This window comes from Lynx canadensis, chromosome D1 (assembly GCF_007474595.2).
Source record: "Lynx canadensis isolate LIC74 chromosome D1, mLynCan4.pri.v2, whole genome shotgun sequence".
Lineage (NCBI taxonomy): Eukaryota > Metazoa > Chordata > Mammalia > Carnivora > Felidae > Lynx > Lynx canadensis.
Genome location: NC_044312.2, coordinates 62,781,049 through 62,799,395, shown reverse-complemented (window position 1 = coordinate 62,799,395; position 18,347 = coordinate 62,781,049). Strand labels below are relative to the sequence as shown.

The window sequence follows — 18,347 nt, the reverse complement described above, 5'->3', positions numbered from 1 at the left end:
TACAAAATAATTTTCCTCAAGTCATGTAGACTTTTTTTTAACATCCACTTTTGCATTTGAGAATTTTGATACCAATCAGATTATGTTTTTTTCTGGAGGATAGAAGTAGCAATCAGTTCACTGTACATCTCTGTGTATAAAATATGAGGAAAGATTATTGGCCCATTTATTCCATGAATATAGGCATCTGTTTAGTATCCTGGTGATTGCTTCATGGTCTGCTCTACTTACTGTATTGTTTGGCTCTGAATTTGGAAACAATTTGTGCTATTTGGAAAAAAAAGTGACCTTCATTATCCTGGAAGCACTATATTTCATTTGTTTTATTATGTTGTTGTTTATATTATCCAATATTTCCATTCACTTTCCTTCTCTTTCCTTGAAGTTTTAAAAAAAAATCCAGTCTGTTGATGACCTATATTGTAATCACCAAAAATGCTATATTTTTATTATTTCTAGCTTATTATTTATTCAATGTGCTTTTGAAGGAGATCAGAAGTAAATACTTGGACTCAAAAAATATATCTTGACATAGAAATTTAGGAAGACTTTTACAACACATGTCCAGAATAAAGTGTTTAAATCAAGGGAGTATTTGGTACCTCATTAGTTCAAGGGATAAAGAATATTAAGCTAGGGGAGCCTGGGTGGTTCAGCCCATTAAGTGTCCAACTTCAGCTCAGGTCATGATCTCACAGGTCATGAGTTTGAGCCCTGCTTCAGGCTCTGCACTGATGGTACAGAGTCTGCTTGGGATTCTCTCTCTCTCCCTCTCTCTCTGTTCCTCCCCTGCTCTCTCTCTCAAAATAAATTTAAAAATTTTAAAAATAATAGAAAGTAAATAATATATGTGAAATTAAATGGGTGATTATAAAAACTTGTGTACATGTTAGCTCTATTGTTTCTTGTCTACCGTTACCTCAATATTAACTCTTCTCACTGAGATTGAATGATCATGATTAATAATATACTTTAAAAACATTTGTTTTGTATAATAAATGAATACAAATGACTAGGAAAATCATAGAATTAGATGAAGTGATCAGTATTGTAACATCCAAAGTTAAATTTGACTTTATTTAAGCTGAAAAATATTTTACTTAGGTCAGTTATGTCTTTAAAATTTACTTTCCTTTTTTGTTAACGTTTATTTATTTATTTTTGAGAGAGACTGAGAGAGAACACAAGCAGGGGAGGGGCAGAGAGAGACAGGGAGACACAGAATCTGAAGCAGGCTCCAGGCCCTGAACTGTCAGCACAGAGCCCGATGCGGGGCTTGAATCCACGAACTGGAGATCATGACCTGAGACAAAGTTGGATGTTCAATGGACTAAGCCACACAGGTGTCGCATAAAATTTCCTTTAAATTATCATTCTTTCTTTTCTGTTGTTGTTTTTGAAAACCATAGTGCGTTGTTTGTACTGAGTTCATCCACTTCAGAAAATCCTGTTACATTTTTTTCACATTCTAAATTTTCTAAGGTTCTTTACAGTCCAATTTCTTTTCCCATCCCCTTTCTTATATTTGCATTTTTCATGTTCATGAATAATTTTCTTTTTTCTTCTTACATATTTGAATGTCTACCCAAAGCCACCCAGTTAAAAACAGATAAATAAATAAGTAGTCATCCATGATGTCTCTTGCCACTTTGTGGCTAAATCATACCTTATGGCTCTTTCTTATTTCAGAGCAGATACCCTCTCTTTATTTGCATTACCTCTATCCAAATTCCAGTTCTTCTTGAATCATAGATACCTGAAGATTAACTTTGTGCTTCACTAATTTTCTACCTCCGATCCTTTCTATTTTTTTGTGTGTTTATTTCTTTTTGATAGAGAGAGAGAGAGAGAGAGAGAGAGAGCAAGCAGCGGAGAGGCAGAGAGGGGGACAGAGGATCTGAAGCAGGCTCTGTGCTACCAATGGATTCAAACTCACCAACCATGAGATCATGACCTGAGCCGAAGTTGGGCGCCTAACTGACTGAGCCACCAGGATACCCCTATCTCCTATCCTTTCTAAATGCTAGTGTGAGATAATACTTTCTAAAAATCCACACACTCATTTTACTCACCACTTCATATACTTTAGTACTACTCAGTTTTCTATTCAATAAACTTCAGGCCACTGAATGCATCTTTTAATCTTTCTAAATTATGATTTCAATTGTTAAATAACATTATTTCTTTTTATTGTCTGTGTTTTTTTTAACTAATTTCTTTGTTGAAAATATTCCCTCTTGCAATTTTCATTTGTTCCACAGCATTTTTTTTAACTCCAGGATGGGCTAGCCAGATGACATAGTATTAAATTTGTCAGTTCAAGAATGAGGGTGTATCGGGGCACCTGGGTGGCTCAGTCAGTTAAGTGCCTCACTTCTGCTCAGGTCATGATCTCACAGTTCATGAGTTTGAGCCCTGCATCAGGTCTGTGCTGACAGCTCAGAGTCTGGAACTTGCTTCACATTCTGTGTCTCCCTCTCTCTCTGCCTCTCCCCCGCTTGCACTCTGTTTCTCTCTGAAAAAATAAACATTAAAAAACAATCTTTAAAAAAAAGAATGAGGGTGTATTATATTGAAGGTTAGGCTTATAAGGAACTTTATAGAATCAGGAATTTGAGAGAACAGAAAAGGAAAAAATAAAACACCAAAAAATCTAGTCTAATTCCCATATTTTGCTTGCATATGCTTTAGTAAAAACTGTACTATTTATTTTTAAGCAGTACTTTATTATAGAAACTTGTTGCAGTTTACTTAATACCTATAATTGGTTATGTGATCTCTAATTGAACACCTCTGTCAAAGAAATCTTATTATTGCCTGAAAGAGATCTAGAACACCAAACAGTTTTAACACAAAGTTATTTCAGTGAATCAAAGTTTTCCTCCTTTAAATTTATTCTTGTATGTAATATTCTATGCCAGAGGTCAACAGAGAGTATCATTGCAAGTACACATTCAGACACATAGAAGTGTACATACCTCCAACAATTACAGGCAGTCTTTTTTCTGATATATATATATATCTATATATATATATATATATATCTATATATATATCTATATCTATGTCTATATCTATATCTATATCATCTCTATCTCTATCTCTATATCTATATCATCTTATATCTATATATATCATCTATAGTTATAGCTATAGTTATAGCTATAGATATCTATATAGAGAGAAAATTAATTTTGGTGAAAGAAATTTATTAATTTTATCATAAATTTTAGTCCTTTCAGACCCTATAATTTCATGACTTGAATGAATTACCTCTCATCAATCTTGTTTTAACAAAGAGACTCTCTACCCATTCCTGGATCTACTTGGTCCTCTACCCATGCCTGGATCTACTTGGTCCTGATGCCATAAATGACTGGGTTGAGGGCAGGGGGTATGACTACATAGAGGTTAGCCAGGAGGATATGGATATACTCGGGGATGTCATGACCAAAGCGGTGAGTGAGGAAAGAGAAGAGAGCTGGACCAAAGAAGCCCAAGATAACACAAATATGGGAGCTACAGGTATTCAGAGCTTTCAGGCGGGCATCTTGGGAAGGGAGGTGGAAGACAGCATATAAGATCCTAATATACGAGACAATGATAAGAAGCACATCCAGAAACAAGATAGAAATATTTCCAAGACCATAGTAGACATTGGCATTAATGCTGGCACAAGCTAGACGTGCCACTCCCATGTGCTCACAATAGGTATGAGGGATGATTCTGTGTCCACAGTAAGGCAGCCTCAGGAGGAGAAAAATGATGGGAACAATCATGCATAAGCTTCTTAGTACCACTATCACAGCAATTACACCAATCACTCTGTTGGTAAGAATCATGCTGTACCTGAGGGGGTTGCAAATAGCCACATAATGATCAAAACCCATGGCAAGAAGTACAATGCTCTCCATGACTGTAAAAAAGTGGATAAAAAACACTTGAGCAACACAGCACCCAAAGCACAGCTCCTGAAGGCTGAACCAGAAGATCCCCAGCATCTTGGAGATGGTAGTAGTAGAGAGACTTAGGCCAATCACTGACAGCATGGCCAGAAAGTAGAACATAGGTTGGTGAAGGCTATGATCAACCCAGATAACAAACAGAATGATAACATTTCCAACAAGAGCAATCAGATACACAGCACAGAAGAGAAATACAAGCCAGATTTGTGCAACTTCCAACCCTGGAATCCCCAGCAATAGGAATGAAGAAGGATGGGATTCAGTGACATTGGGAGAAGACATTCTCCAGCAGGCTGACGATGGTGTGATTTTTAAAAGTTGTTGGTGGTTCCCACTGGACAATTCATCCACAGTTAACTGAGATCTACAAAAATTAAAAATAAAAACATTCCTTAATAAAGGATTCATAATGGGAACAAATTTTTCTAAAGGCCTTTGATTCTTTACCCCTTTTCAGCTCTCCATAAATAATCCCAGTATCACTCCTGACCTGCAGCATAAGTGGTAAAGAATGTAGAAGCTAACATTGTGTCTTTCCTAAAATGATGGGTTCAGAGGAATTAAATGCATTAATTTTCCTCTTCCTGAAGAAATAAATACTATTAGGAGATAATAAAATTGATCATAATAATAGCCGGCACAATAATCATGGTTATCATTAATTGAGTACCTACAATTTTTCAGACACTGTTGTTGTCATTATTTGCATACACTATCTCATTTAGTTCTCCCCCCACAATTCTGTGACACAAGTTCTCGTTTGTGGAAGAGAGAGGTTTTGATAAGCTCATTAACTTCCCGTTGCTAATAAGCAGCAGAATCAAGATGTGAAATTAAGAGAAACTAAGCTTTGTGACACTGATATGGACCTGTGTTTGCAAACTTGTTAGTGAAAGTAGTGAAAGGCGAGAGAGAGAAAGATAAAGGGTGGAGAAATAAAGGACCTAGAATAACCAAACTACCTCAAAGAAGAATAAATCTGAAAGATTTTCATTACCAAATGTTGAGATTTTCTATAAAACTATGATGATTATGGCAGTGTTGCTATTTAAAAAAAAAGAAAGAAAAAGAGACAATGGAACAGAACGGAGAATCTAGAAGGAGATCCACATAATTCTTAGGGTATGCCCAAGTAGCAATTTTAAGGTATGTTGGCAAGGGGCAATGATAATCTGTGAAGTTTCTTCCCCATATAAAGATCTTTCTGAAGAACCTGTTGACTTCTGTAACTGGTGAGAGGGAAATGTGACATCAGATCTGATCTGCTTCCTGGAGCTGGCCAAACCACAAATTTGAGGGCACAGTTCTTGATACTGTTCTCACTTCTGACATCAACTGCAAGTTCAGGAAGTTTCCCATACTACCTCCAGGTTCACTAATCTACTAGAACGACTCACAGAACTCACTGAAAGCTATTATACTCATGGTTACAGTTTACTATAGGGAAAGACTAAAATCATAAATCAGACAAAGGAAGAGATGCTGATGGTAGAATGTGAGGTTTGCAAATGTGAAGCATCCATTGTCCTCCCTCATGGAGTCAGAATGAGTTACCCTCCTTGAATTAATGTGTGACAATATGCATAGTTATATTGCCAACCACAGAGGCTCACCTGAGCTTTGGTGCCCAGATTTATGTATATATGATTGATTGATTGCACACATGGTTGAACTCAATCTCCAGATTGGTTGGTGCCACATGACCCAAAGTTCTCACCCTAAGTTATATTGTTGGTATTTATAGTGTGGTCAGCCCTTACACTGAGATAGAGTTTGACCACTCCTCATCCTAAGCTCCTATCAGATATGACAGATAACTTCCTAGAAGCCAAAAACAAAGGCCAGACCTCTTTTTGGGTAAGGCAAAATTCCTCACTATACATCTATTCGTTTAGTTCCAAAGATATTTTTTGTTATTGTAACAAGCTATGCTTTTCACCTCTTGGCTTATCTTGGCTCATGGCATCAATCATGAATTTGGGTCACCCAATAATCAAGTTTGAATTCAGTTTAATCCTTTTGAAATATAAAACATGGAGAGAGACCAACAACTGATTACCATATTGTGTCCTTTTTTATATCAAGGGTATAGAATGTGTAGAATCAGTTCAATTATAAAGGAATTCAAACTCATTACTCTCTCCTTTTTTGCCTACTATGACTTTTTTTTTTTTAAACTTTGTGTCTCACTCACTATCAAAGCAGTATGGGAAAAGAAGTAGAAGTAGACACCATGTAATATCACTTGCATTGTGGCATGGGATAGAGTCCTGATTCTATTCTTGCTGGCCTTCTGACCTTATGTAAGTCACACATATTCTGTATTTCAGTTTCATCCAGAAATAAACATATTACTATCTATCTCAGATTATTATTGGGTTGAGTAGATGAGGTTATATATGCCTGAAATATTACAGGTGTAGATATTTCTTCTCCAATCTTAGTCTTCCTCCTACCTTTCCCCAGACCAGTGATCTTTACCATTCCCTGTCCCAATACTCTAGGTCTTAACTCAATTTCTGTGAAGCCAAATTCCAATCTTAAGCACACATTGCAGACGCATTGATCACAAACACTTACCACGTTCCCTATGTTCCATCTTAGGAAGTCATTTGGCAACTGTGAATTTAATTACTGAAATTATGTATTTATACACCCTCAATATGCCCTAAGAGATGTTTATAAATTGTCCTTGTGTGTGTGTGTTGAGGGGATTTATAATGAAGTCTCCAGGTGCCAGAGAGTCTCAGAAATTGGAATCAAAATGAATAGGAATTCCCTTTTGTCATTAAACTTGCTGAAGAGAAGCTCTAGGGAAATCCCCATGAACCTTGCTGTCTGCTATTTGGTCGATTGTCAGTTCTTGTTATTTCACATAAAGTATACAACAGGTAGTATTTTACTTTATTTTTCTCCTTCCTTTTTCCTTATTCTCTGTTTTCAGTCTTTGAAATGCTTGGACTAAGTCTTTGGGCTTTTTGGGGTATCTATATAACCAGCAATTTTTTTAAATTATAAAATATACATGAAAGTGCCATTTTAACCATTTTAAACTTTACAATTCAGTGGCACTTAGTACATTCACAACATTGTACAACTGTTAACACTATCTAGTTCTATAAAATTTCATCAATTCAAAAGGAAATCCTATGCCCATTAATCAATCACTTCCCATTCTTCCAGCTCTAGGCAGTAGATTATTAGATCTGATCTCAAATTTTTCTCAACAGTTACAAAAGTCAACAGCTATTGAAAAAGAAACTTCATATGGGAAAGAAACTTCACTGATTAGCATTCACTTTTGCCAATTTATCTTAAATTTCTACGTGGGGAAAGAAACTTTAAAAGGTGGTCTATATATGCATTGGAATATTATACATTCTTTAAAAAGACGGATATCCTGTCATTGCAACAACATGGATGAATCTGTGGACATCATACCAAAGTGAAATAAGCCAGTCACATAAAGACAAATATTACACGATCTCAGTTATTATGGAATCTTGAAAAAAAAAGCCAAACTCACAGTAACATAAAGTAGAAGGGTGGTTACTAGGGCCTGGGGCATCAGTAAAAAGGGGAGATTAAAAAGAAATCAGAATGGAGCCTGGGTGGCTCAGTGGGTTAAGTGTCTGATTTCAACTCAGGTCATGATCTCATGGTTTCTGAGTTTGAGTCCCTCATTGGGCTCTCCGCTGTCAGCGCAGAGCGATCCTCTGTCTTCCTCTCTCTGCCTCTCCCTGGCTCACATTCTTTCTCTGGCTCTCTCTCTTTCTCAAAATATGTAAATAAACATTTTTTAAAAAGGGGGTGCTTGGGTGGCTCAGTCGGTTTAGTGTCTGACTCTTGCTTTCAGCTCAGGTCATGATCTCATGGTTTGTGAGTTCAAGCCCTGTGTCAAGCTCTGTGCTGACAGTGCAGAGCTTGCATGGGATTCTCTCTATCACTCTCTCTCTGCCCGCCCCCCCCCCCCAGTCACTCACACTATCTCTCTCTGTCAAAATAAATAAATATTAAAAAATAAAAATTATTTAAAAAAAAGAGAGTTACCCAATTACCCTTTGCAAAGAGCAGAATCTCTAATGTTTGTAACCAACTACTCATACTAAGACCTGTAGCACACCACCCATAGCACTCTAACACACACAGAGTTCTTACATCTTTCCAGGACCTTGATAAAGAAAAGGTCATAACGAGAGTGAGATACCTACGCCTCAACAGGAATTCAATGACACTTGCTGGGAGAATGACTTCCATCAATGACACCCACTTCCATCCCCCCTTGTTTCACCTGCTAGGAATCCCAGGACTGGAAACTGTACATATCTGGATTGCTTTCCCATTCTGCATTGTGTACCTGATTGCCCTTGTGGGGAACATCACCATTCTCTTTGTGATCAAGACTGAACACAGTCTCCACCAGCCCATGTTCTACTTCCTGGCCATGTTGTCTATGATCGATCTGGGTCTGTCCACGTCCACCATCCCCAAAATGCTGGGCATCTTCTGGTTCAACCAACAAGAGATCAGCTTTGGGGGCTGCCTTGCCCAGATGTTCTTTATCCACATGTTCACAGGAATGGAGACTGTTCTCCTGGTGGCCATGGCTTATGACCGCTTTGTTGCCATCTGCAACCCTCTCCAGTACACCATGATCCTCACCAATAAAACCATCAGCATCCTAGCTTCTCTTGTTGTTGGAAGAAATTTAATTCTTGTGACTCCATTCGTGTTTCTCATTCTGAGGTTGCCCTTCTGTGGGCATCACATCATCCCTCATACGTACTGTGAGCACATGGGTCTTGCCCGGTTGGCCTGTGCACCCATCAAGGTCAACATTATCTATGGGCTCATGGTGATTTCTAATATCATTGTGGATGTGATCCTGATTGCCTCCTCCTATGTGCTTATCCTTCGAGCTGTTTTCCGCCTTCCTTCTCAGGATGCCCGGCTAAAGGCTCTCAATACCTGTGGTTCTCATGTCTGTGTCATGCTGTGCTTTTACACGCCAGCTTTTTTTTCTTTTATGACACACCGTTTTGGCAGAAACATTCCCCGCTATATCCACATTCTTCTGGCTAATCTTTATGTGGTTGTCCCACCGGCCCTTAATCCGGTCATCTATGGGGTCAGGACCAAACACATCCGAGAGAGAGTTGTGAAGATATTTGTACAGAAATAATAGTTCAGTGTCAACATTGGGAAAATATATCCACATACCACCCACATTTTAATAATCTGAGCTCTGCTTCAAATTTCCTATTAGAGTAGGTAGCAGTAGCCAGATTTTTATTTTTTATTGGAATTCATTTAGAGTTGACAGGTAACTTTGCTGTCTGCTCTACCCACCCATCCCATGTAACTGGACGAAGGGAAAGCACTGATGGAAAAGGAAGATGTCCTGGAGGCAGCAGTGGTTTGGGAGTAGAATGGCTGGTGGGAAAAGATGAGAACACTCCCCATTTTTCCATGTGTCTTCTCTTTAGGTACGTTTAGACCCTGAAGGAACACTGATCCAACAATCTCACTTTGTAGATGAGGAAAATAAGGTATAAGCCATGGCTTGGTGACAGTGTCTAAATTAGTGCATCTGTTCCACAGATTTATATTCTGTATATTAATCCTCAAGTTTTGTCTTCCTTCTCTAGAGTCATTACTCATTTTCATTTTACTGGTTCCCCTGCCTTGTTCTTACTGTCATTTTTGTTCCCTTTCTTCTTTTTAACCCGATTCCTTCAATTTTTCTCTTTCTCTTTCTGTCTTTCTCTACCTCTCTGTTTCTCTCTTTCTCCTTCTTACTATTTACCCAATAAATTCAGTCTCTGTGAATTGGCTAATGTAAGAGACTACAGTTTAGGATTAGGTATACATGACATTATTTCCTCACTTACAGCAAAGTCATTTTAGATGTGAATAATTATATGTGTTCTGTTTCTAGTTCCAATTGAATTGTACCTAAAATTTCCCTTGTTTGCTATATATACTGTTTCCCTTCAAATTTAGAAAATTTTGAAAAGGAAATTAGAATAATCTATGGTTTAAGCACAAAGCCAATCTTGATATCAAGTCCAGAATAATCTGAATATAATTTATTAATCCTGTAGATTTCCAATATGTAGTCCCATTTTCAAACTCCAGATATATCTAGAGAATATATTGTACTTTCCTTTATCAGGGTTTTATAGCTTTTAATATATAAATCTTGCACTTTCTTGGTTAAATTTATTCCTAAATATGTATGTTCTTATTTTTCAAGGCTATTGTAAATGGAATTTTTCTCAACTCTCTTTTTGATTATTCACTGGTGGAATTTAAATATATCTAATTTCTGTATGTTGACATTGTATTGTGTGACTTTGCTGAATTCATTTATTAGTTCTAATGGATGTTTTGTATATTCTTTATAATTTTCTTTATATAAGATTATATCATTTACAAACATATATAGTTTACTCCTTTTCTTTTTTTAAAGTTTATTTATTTATTTGAAAGAGAGAGAGAGAGAGAGAGTCCCTCCTTCTTTTCATATTTGAATGACTTTGTCTTGCCAAATTGCTCTAGTTAGAACTTCCAGTAAATTTTTAGATAGCAGTGTTGAAAGCAGGCATTCTTTTCATGTGTATGATCTTAGAGAGATTATTTTCAATCTTTCACCATTGACTATGATATGAACTGCAGTTTTTGTTTGTTTGTTTGTTTGTTTGTTTTTCCCATGAATGCCCTTTATAATGTCGCGGAAGTTTTCTTATACTCTAAGTTTGTAAAATGTTTTTGTTATAAAAGCTTTTTAGGTTTTGTCAAATGTTCTTTCTGCATTAATTAAGAGGGTTATGTGGTTTTTCCCCTTGATTTCATTAATGTTATGTGATATTTTGATTGTTTCTCTTATCTTGAACCACCTTGCATTTCTGGGATAAACTACACTTGGTCATGTTATATGATTTTTTTTACTATGCTGTTGGATTTGATTTGTTCATAGATTGTTGAAGACTTTTTTTATCTGTACTCAGTGAGATATTTTTCTGTAGTTTTTTAAATTAAAAATATGTGCATTCTGCAATGTAGCAACCCCACCCCGTGTGTGTGTGTGTGTGTGTGTGTGTGTGTGACAGAAAGACAGAGAGAGATAAATGACTTCTGGAGTACACCAGATATTTTCTAATAGAATTAACTGCATTCTGTATTTTTTTTAAGATTTTTGTTTTTTAAAGAAAGAGTGTGAGCAGCAGAGGGACAGAAAGAGAGGGGGAGAGAGAATCCCAAGTAGGCTCCTTGCTCCCAGGGCAGAGCCAGATGCAGGGCTTGAACTCACAAAACTGTGAGATCATGACCTGAGCAGAGATCAAGAGCCAGATGCCCAACTGACTGAGCCACCCCAACACCCCACATTCTGCATTTTGATATTATTTCCTCAATATTCACCAAAGATGACAGATTAGGGATTTCTCAGGTCTTTCCTGGGGATGTGTGTAGTCATGTACATGTATGTGTCTTTATAGTTAAGAGATATTTCAGAACTTTGAAAAACTCTGTATGGTCAATTCATTTTCCAATTTTTTCTTTTAACTTTTTTGGTCAGCCTTTTATTAGCTCTAATAATATTATTGCTTCAGGAAGCTGCAATCTTAGACAATTTCTATTACTTGTTTTTGACTAATAGTCAGGGAAGAGGCTGTTCACAGTAAGTGAGTTTTGAGTCAGGACAAAAAAAGAAGCATCCTGTGAGGGGTTATTTTCTGGTACCTGCCAGACAGGTCAAATAATTAGAATCCTCTGGGAATGGATCTCCAAGACACTTTATGTCCCCATCCCAGGGGGTGTGGGGTTGTAAGAAAAATATAAATACTTTCCATTCATGGGTATTTCCATAATAAGTGACATGTCCCAAGAAGATGCCAAGGAACATTTTGTAGAGATTTAGAGACCAATGTAAGTCATATCATGATTAAATTGTGAAAAACACCAAAAGGGATGGGGAAAGAGTTGATGGCAGGCAAGGTAGTATGGAGAGATGGAGGACAGATGAACATGAAAACAAGATCAAGAGAGAATGCACGCTCATACTCCTAACCTCTTGAGGGTACACTTTTATTGCATGCACTTGTACTTATGACCATGCAAAATCTCACACACAAAACTAAAGAGTGAGATGTGGAAGGAGATGCACAAATGTATCTGGTGTCAGTTTACCGATTGTTTCTGACTCTTCTGACTATTTATACAGGTGCATGAATGTGAGTATCAGGAGGGCAAGGACTTGCTTTCTCTATTTCTAGAACTGTGTCAGGTATTGTAAACGTGGCTAATAAATTCTTTTTAATTAATCAATTTGGAAGTAAATGAATCATGAAGCATGGCCATGAAATGTAGATTTTTTTTTTAAATAAGACCTATGGTGATGAATTGTCTGAAGAAGGGAATAAGGTTGCATAAAAGTGAAAAAGTCATGATACTGCAAGATTAGGCAAGCATGAGGAGGTGTCCATCATTTCTTCTCCTTCTGCTGGCAGTTCCAGAAATGGGAATGTGGATATTGGGGTGTGGTGGAGGTTAGTGGAGTAAAGTAGACTAAGAGGATGGCACATGGAGGAAATGATTGTTGGTTAGACAGATGTAATCCCATGTATCACCTTAGAAGTAACAGGTCACGGGGCGCCTGGGTGGCGCAGTTGGTTAAGCGTCCGACATCAGCCAGGTCACGATCTCGCGGTCCGTGAGTTCGAGCCCCGCGTCGGGCTCTGGGCTGATGGCTCGGAGCCTGGAGCCTGTTTCCGATTCTGTGTCTCCCTCTCTCTCTGCCCCTCCCCCGTTCATGCTCTGTCTCTCTCTGTCCCCAAAATAAATAAAAAACGTTGAAAAAAAAAATTAAAAAAAAAAAAAAGAAGTAACAGGTCAAATGACGGGCTACAACCCAGTCTTATTTCTAAACCCAACATATTGGAGGATATGTGAATAGATGATGAAATAATTACAGAATGATTAAGTAATTGGTTGCTTTGATCAGTGTTTACAGACTGAAAATGAGTTTTTCTCAGAAGCACCAATTTGCAAGCCTTCCTAGAAAATCTACAGAACTAAGTGGGACACGTTGATTTTCTAGGGATGTAGCCCTATTTTATATTCTAAGTTTCTGCTATATGGAGCCCCAAGAGTGACCAAGACATGAAACTATTAACAGTCTGTTTGTCAATCTACTGAATTTCTAGATAAAATCATCAAGACGGTAACAGATTCCTTTTTCATGCCCTGACTGGCCACCATACTTTTATTTTCAATTTGTTCTTTCTCTTCATTCTATATAGATTAAAATTTTTTTCCTTCTTTGGCTGAAGAATTGTTCTGTGAATCTTAGCATCTGTTGAACCTCCTTCATGGCATTTTTCTTGATCTACCTCCATACCTACAACATTCTCTATATATTTCTAACATAGCACTTGCAATACAATTTTTTAATTTCATTTTTGGAATTTTATCTCCCTTTCCATTTAATGGCCTCCTTGAGAGTATGTGACAAGTTTTCTTTGAACTTGTATTCAAATTTCCTAATCAATGCTGGTGCACAGAGGACCTCATAAATATTTGATGGAATAAATTGTGAAGAGAACCTCTCCACTTACCTTGCATATTCTCACTAATGAAAGGCAAAAACTATCTCTGATAGTTTCACATTGCAAAATTGAGAACTTCAATTGTCTCCTCTCCAGCCCTAGCAGACCAGGTTTAGCTACACATGCTCACACACACAGACATATATTTCCTGAGACAATTTCTCCAATTACAAAATTATCTCTCATTTTTTTTGCTATCCTTCATAGGTTTCAAATGGGCACAGTTAGCAAGTCATTTGTCTTGTTATGGATTTTAAGTAGGAGGTACTGACCTTTATATGTATTTATCTTTAATGGATGCCTGTCAGCTCTTATTCCAACAACCAAGTATTTCAAAAGTTGAATCTAAGCTTTCTGCATGTGACAATCACTGTCACATTTTCTTTATGACTAGCTTTTCTCAAATAAACTGTGCAGTAACGGACTTCTCCCTTATTTGTTTTAAATTTTTAATTTCTATAAATAAGTTCAGAATTCCCACATATTCTGGATAAATGCTGTAAAACAAAATCACTTGATACTTTTTCTTCTGATATTATTTTAAAGGAGACACCCATAAAAACCTGAGAGCTAGGATAGAATTTTGGTAGGAACTGAATTCTAGGGTGTCTAAGATGCTCCTGCCCTGTCTCCATGGATACAAGACAGAGATATATTTGAAAGCTGTCTAGCCCCAAATATCTAGTCTCCCCTCCCCCAGCTGGCCTATACCTGGACAGTTTATTTACTGTATATGTTTACTTATGTACTCTCCAGATGATAAATTTACCTAGATTAAAATAATCTCTCAATTCATCTTTCATCATAACTGCAAAATACTCTTTGTCAAATATCTCCCCTTCTTAGTCATTATCTATTTTTCAAATCTTATAGGTAAATTTTTTAAAAACTAAATTATGATAGAATTGAGTATTTATTTTATAAAATAAGACATTGAAAGTGTTTTCTGTCCCATCTCTTTTTAATTAATTCATCTGTTTACAAATGTTTAAATTGAGAACTTTCATATGGCAGTTTGTTCATGCATATGAATAAACAAAGATAAATAATTTCTTCTGCTCTAAGAGTCACATATCTAGTATTTGCAAGAACCTATAAAAATGTATAAACATACATATGCACACATGCACACATACACACAGGATTTTTTAAATTTTATTATTTTTTTTAAATTTGCATCCAAATTAGTTAGCATATAGTGCAACAATGATTTCAGGAGTAGATTCCTTAATGCCCCTTACACATTTAGCCCACCCCCCCCCCCACAACCCCTCCACACATACACACAGGATTATGCACACTACACTTTAGGAATTTTAGATTCCCTAACAAGGGAATAATTGAGATTACAAATACCAAAGAAAGCACTATGCACAGTAAGTAAAAATATGTGGGACAGGATCAGATACATAGACTATGGAATTTTACCTTTCTCGTTTATTTCTGGCTACACTCTAGAGTTTGAATTTCAACTGTGCAGGAGATATTCTTCTTTCCTCTTGTCTTTATGTCTCTCTTTTTATTAGGTAGAGTGGCAGCAGATTAAGGCTAGTTTTGTTCCTGGTGCCAGATGATGTTCAGGAGAGGATAGTACACAGTAAGTAGTGTGTTTAATCTTCTTTCCTTTTTAAAATAATTGAAATATAATTGACATAAAGCATTGTGTGAGTTCACAGTGTACAGTGTGTTGATTTGATGCATTTATGTATTATAATATGGTAACTGCCATAGCTTTAGCTATCACTCCTACCCCATCACATAATTATCAATTTATTGTTGGGGGTGAGAACATTTAAGATACAGTCTTTTGGCAATTTTGAAGTATATAATATGGTATTGTTAGCTAAAATAATTATTTAACTTCTTTCTGAAAAAGAGTAAGGGAAGATGAAAGTGCTTTTTGCATTTTACTAGGAATCTAGACAAAGGGAGAAGAGGAGAAGAATTCACTAATGAGAAGTCAATAATTGTCTCTGATGTGCACAAAGAATTGTGCAAACACTGCAGCAGAAAGAATGGCTATGCCTAATGACACCCAGTTCCATCCTTCTTCGTTCCTCCTCCTGGGTATCCCAGGGCTAGAAGATGTGCACGTCTGGATTGGATTTCCCTTTTTCTTTGTGTATCTTGTTGCACTCTTGGGGAACGCTGCTGTCCTGTTTGTGATCCAGACTGAGCATAGTCTCCATGAGCCCATGTACTACTTCCTAGCCATGTTGGACTCCATCGACCTGGGCTTGTCCACAGCCACCATCCCCAAAATGCTGGGCATCTTCTGGTTCAGCCTCAGGGATATATCTTTTGAAAGCTGCGTTTCCCAGATGTTCTTCATCCACTTCTTCACTGTCATGGAGAGCATTGTGTTGGTGGCCATGGCCTTTGACCGCTATGTTGCCATTTGTAAACCCCTTCGGTACACCATGATCCTCACCAGCAAAATCATCAGCCTCATTGTAGGCATGGCTATTCTGAGGAGCCTGTGCATGGTGGCCCCTCTGGTATTTCTCCTCCTGAGGCTGCCCTTCTGTGGGCACTATATCATCCCTCATACCTACTGTGAACACATGGGCATTGCTTGCCTGGCCTGTGCCAGCATCAAAGTGAATATTATGTTCGGTCTTGGCAACATTTTTCTCCTATTATTGGATGTGTTCCTTATAATTCTCTCCTATGTCAGGATCCTCTATGCTGTCTTCTGCTTACCCTCCAGGGATGCCCGACTCAAAGCTCTCAACACCTGTGGTTCCCACACTGGAGTTATCTTAGCTTTTTTCACACCAGCAGTTTTCTCTTTCTTGACACACCGATTTGGCCACAATATCCCTCAATATATCCATATTTTCTTGGCCAACCTATATGTGGTTGTTCCGCCAGCTCTCAATCCTGTAATCTATGGGGTCAGGACCAAACAGATTAGGGAGCGAGTCCTGAGGGCTTTCCTCAAGACAGATAGCTAACTAGTCAGAGGTCTTGGAAGGTCTGTTTTAGATTTCACGTTTCCTGCGTTGTGAAAATTAGAGTTAGTTACCTTATGTCTAACCCAGTAGGAAGGAGGAAAAATTGAGGGGAATATTGAGACCAATAACATTAATTGTGTTTGAGTGGCAGGTTTTATATTTGAAGTTAATAATATGTGCATTGATGATACCAGATTGCTATAATTGGATATCCACATGCAAATAGATTAATTTAGACCCTTACTTTACATCATAGAAAAAATTAACCTACAATGGAACAGAGACCTAAAGACAAGAGCTAAAGTATAATAACCAACATAAAATTATTTGTAATATTGTTCACATAAAATTTCATAGATATGACAACAGCAGCAATAAATATTTTTAAATGATTGGTCTTCATTAAAGTATATATATTTTTTCTTCAAAGCATACTAGTAATAAAATGAAAAAGAAAGCCATAATCTGAGAGAAAATATTTATACATCATGTGTAAGATAAAGGAGTTGTCTAAAAATATAGAGAGAACTCTTGTAATTTAATTATAATTATATAATGACTCGGGGCGCCTGGGTGGCTCAGTCGGTTAAGCGTCCAACTTCCATCAGGTCATGGTCTCGTGGTTTGTGAGTTTGAGCCCCTTGTCAGGCTCTGTGCTGACAACTCAGAGACTGGAGCCTGCTTCAGATTCTGTGTCTCCCTCTCTCTCTGCCCCTCCCCCGCTCATGCTCTGTCTCTGTCTATCAAAAATAAATAAAATGTAAAAAAAAATTTAAATAATTATATAATTACTCAGTTTACTCAATTAAAATAGAAAAAATATTAAATGGAAAAATTAAAATAGAAAAAATATTAAAAATATTACAATAGAAAAACTATTAAAAATATAGTGTTAAATGTCAGCCCTTCTCTCTGTCCAATACAAGCTCCCTTAAAGCTGTAATTCCTGAGAGTACTCTTCAATATATCTTGTATATGAAATTCTGCATCTCAGAAGTTATTTCTATGGAACCAAATTGACGATGGTATGCTTTATTTATGATGTGTTTTCAACATTTTGGGGCATGGTTTATGTTTTCACTTTGAGATTCTTTTTATCTCTTTCTGGACTTTTTTTTTTTTAATACACTGAAGTTTTTATGAGTTGAGCATATAGCTACTCCCACATGCTACTACACATAAGTTTATAAACCCTTATATTTTTTTGTTATTTTTTAAAGTTTTTACTTAAATTCCAGTTAGCTAACATACAGTATAATATTAGTTTCAGGTGTACAATATAGTGATTTAACAATTCCATAAGACACCTGGTGCTCATCACTACAAGTGCACTCCTCAATCCCCATAACCTATTTAACCCATTTCCCACCCATCTCCCTTCTGGTAACCATCAGTTTGTTCTCTATAGTCAAGAGTCTGTTTCTGTGATACATGTACCTCGATGTTTACAGCAACATTATCTACAATAGATAAATTATGGAAACATCCCTGGTGTCCATAAACTGATGAATGGATGAAGAAAATGTGGTATGTATATGTATATGAATATGTATATGTATATATAATGGAATATTACTCAGCCATAAAAATGAATGAAATCTCGAGCCATTTGCAATGACATGGATAGAGCTAAAGAGTATAATTCTAAGTGAAATAAGTCAGAGAAGGACAAATACCATATGATTTCACTCATATGTGGAATTTAAGAAACAAAACAAATGAGAACAGGGGAGAAAGAGAGAGACAAATCACTCATACTTTTCAAAGGCAATGTGTCTTATTTAGCTTGAAGCTTTTAATTATTTTTGTCTTTGGTT

At 36.8% G+C, this 18,347-nt stretch overlaps 3 protein-coding genes across 3 annotated transcripts; 2 read left to right on the top strand and 1 right to left on the bottom strand.

Moving 5' to 3' along the window:
* Nucleotides 1-3,350: 3,350 nt before the first annotated feature.
* Nucleotides 3,351-4,247, bottom strand: LOC115525677 (olfactory receptor 52E8-like). Its single transcript, XM_030332964.1, has one exon. The coding sequence runs from the start codon at nucleotides 4,245-4,247 to the stop codon at nucleotides 3,351-3,353; it is 897 nt and encodes a 298-aa protein (XP_030188824.1).
* Nucleotides 4,248-8,193: 3,946 nt separating this feature from the next.
* Nucleotides 8,194-9,147, top strand: LOC115525546 (olfactory receptor 52E4). The gene has a single exon (XM_030332781.1). It carries the CDS (start codon nucleotides 8,194-8,196, stop codon nucleotides 9,145-9,147), a length of 954 nt encoding a protein of 317 aa, XP_030188641.1.
* A 6,441-nt stretch (nucleotides 9,148-15,588) lies between these two features.
* On the top strand, nucleotides 15,589-16,530 carry LOC115526309 (olfactory receptor 52E8-like). Its single transcript, XM_030333753.1, has one exon. The coding sequence runs from the start codon at nucleotides 15,589-15,591 to the stop codon at nucleotides 16,528-16,530; it is 942 nt and encodes a 313-aa protein (XP_030189613.1).
* The last annotated feature ends 1,817 nt before the right edge of the window (nucleotides 16,531-18,347 follow it).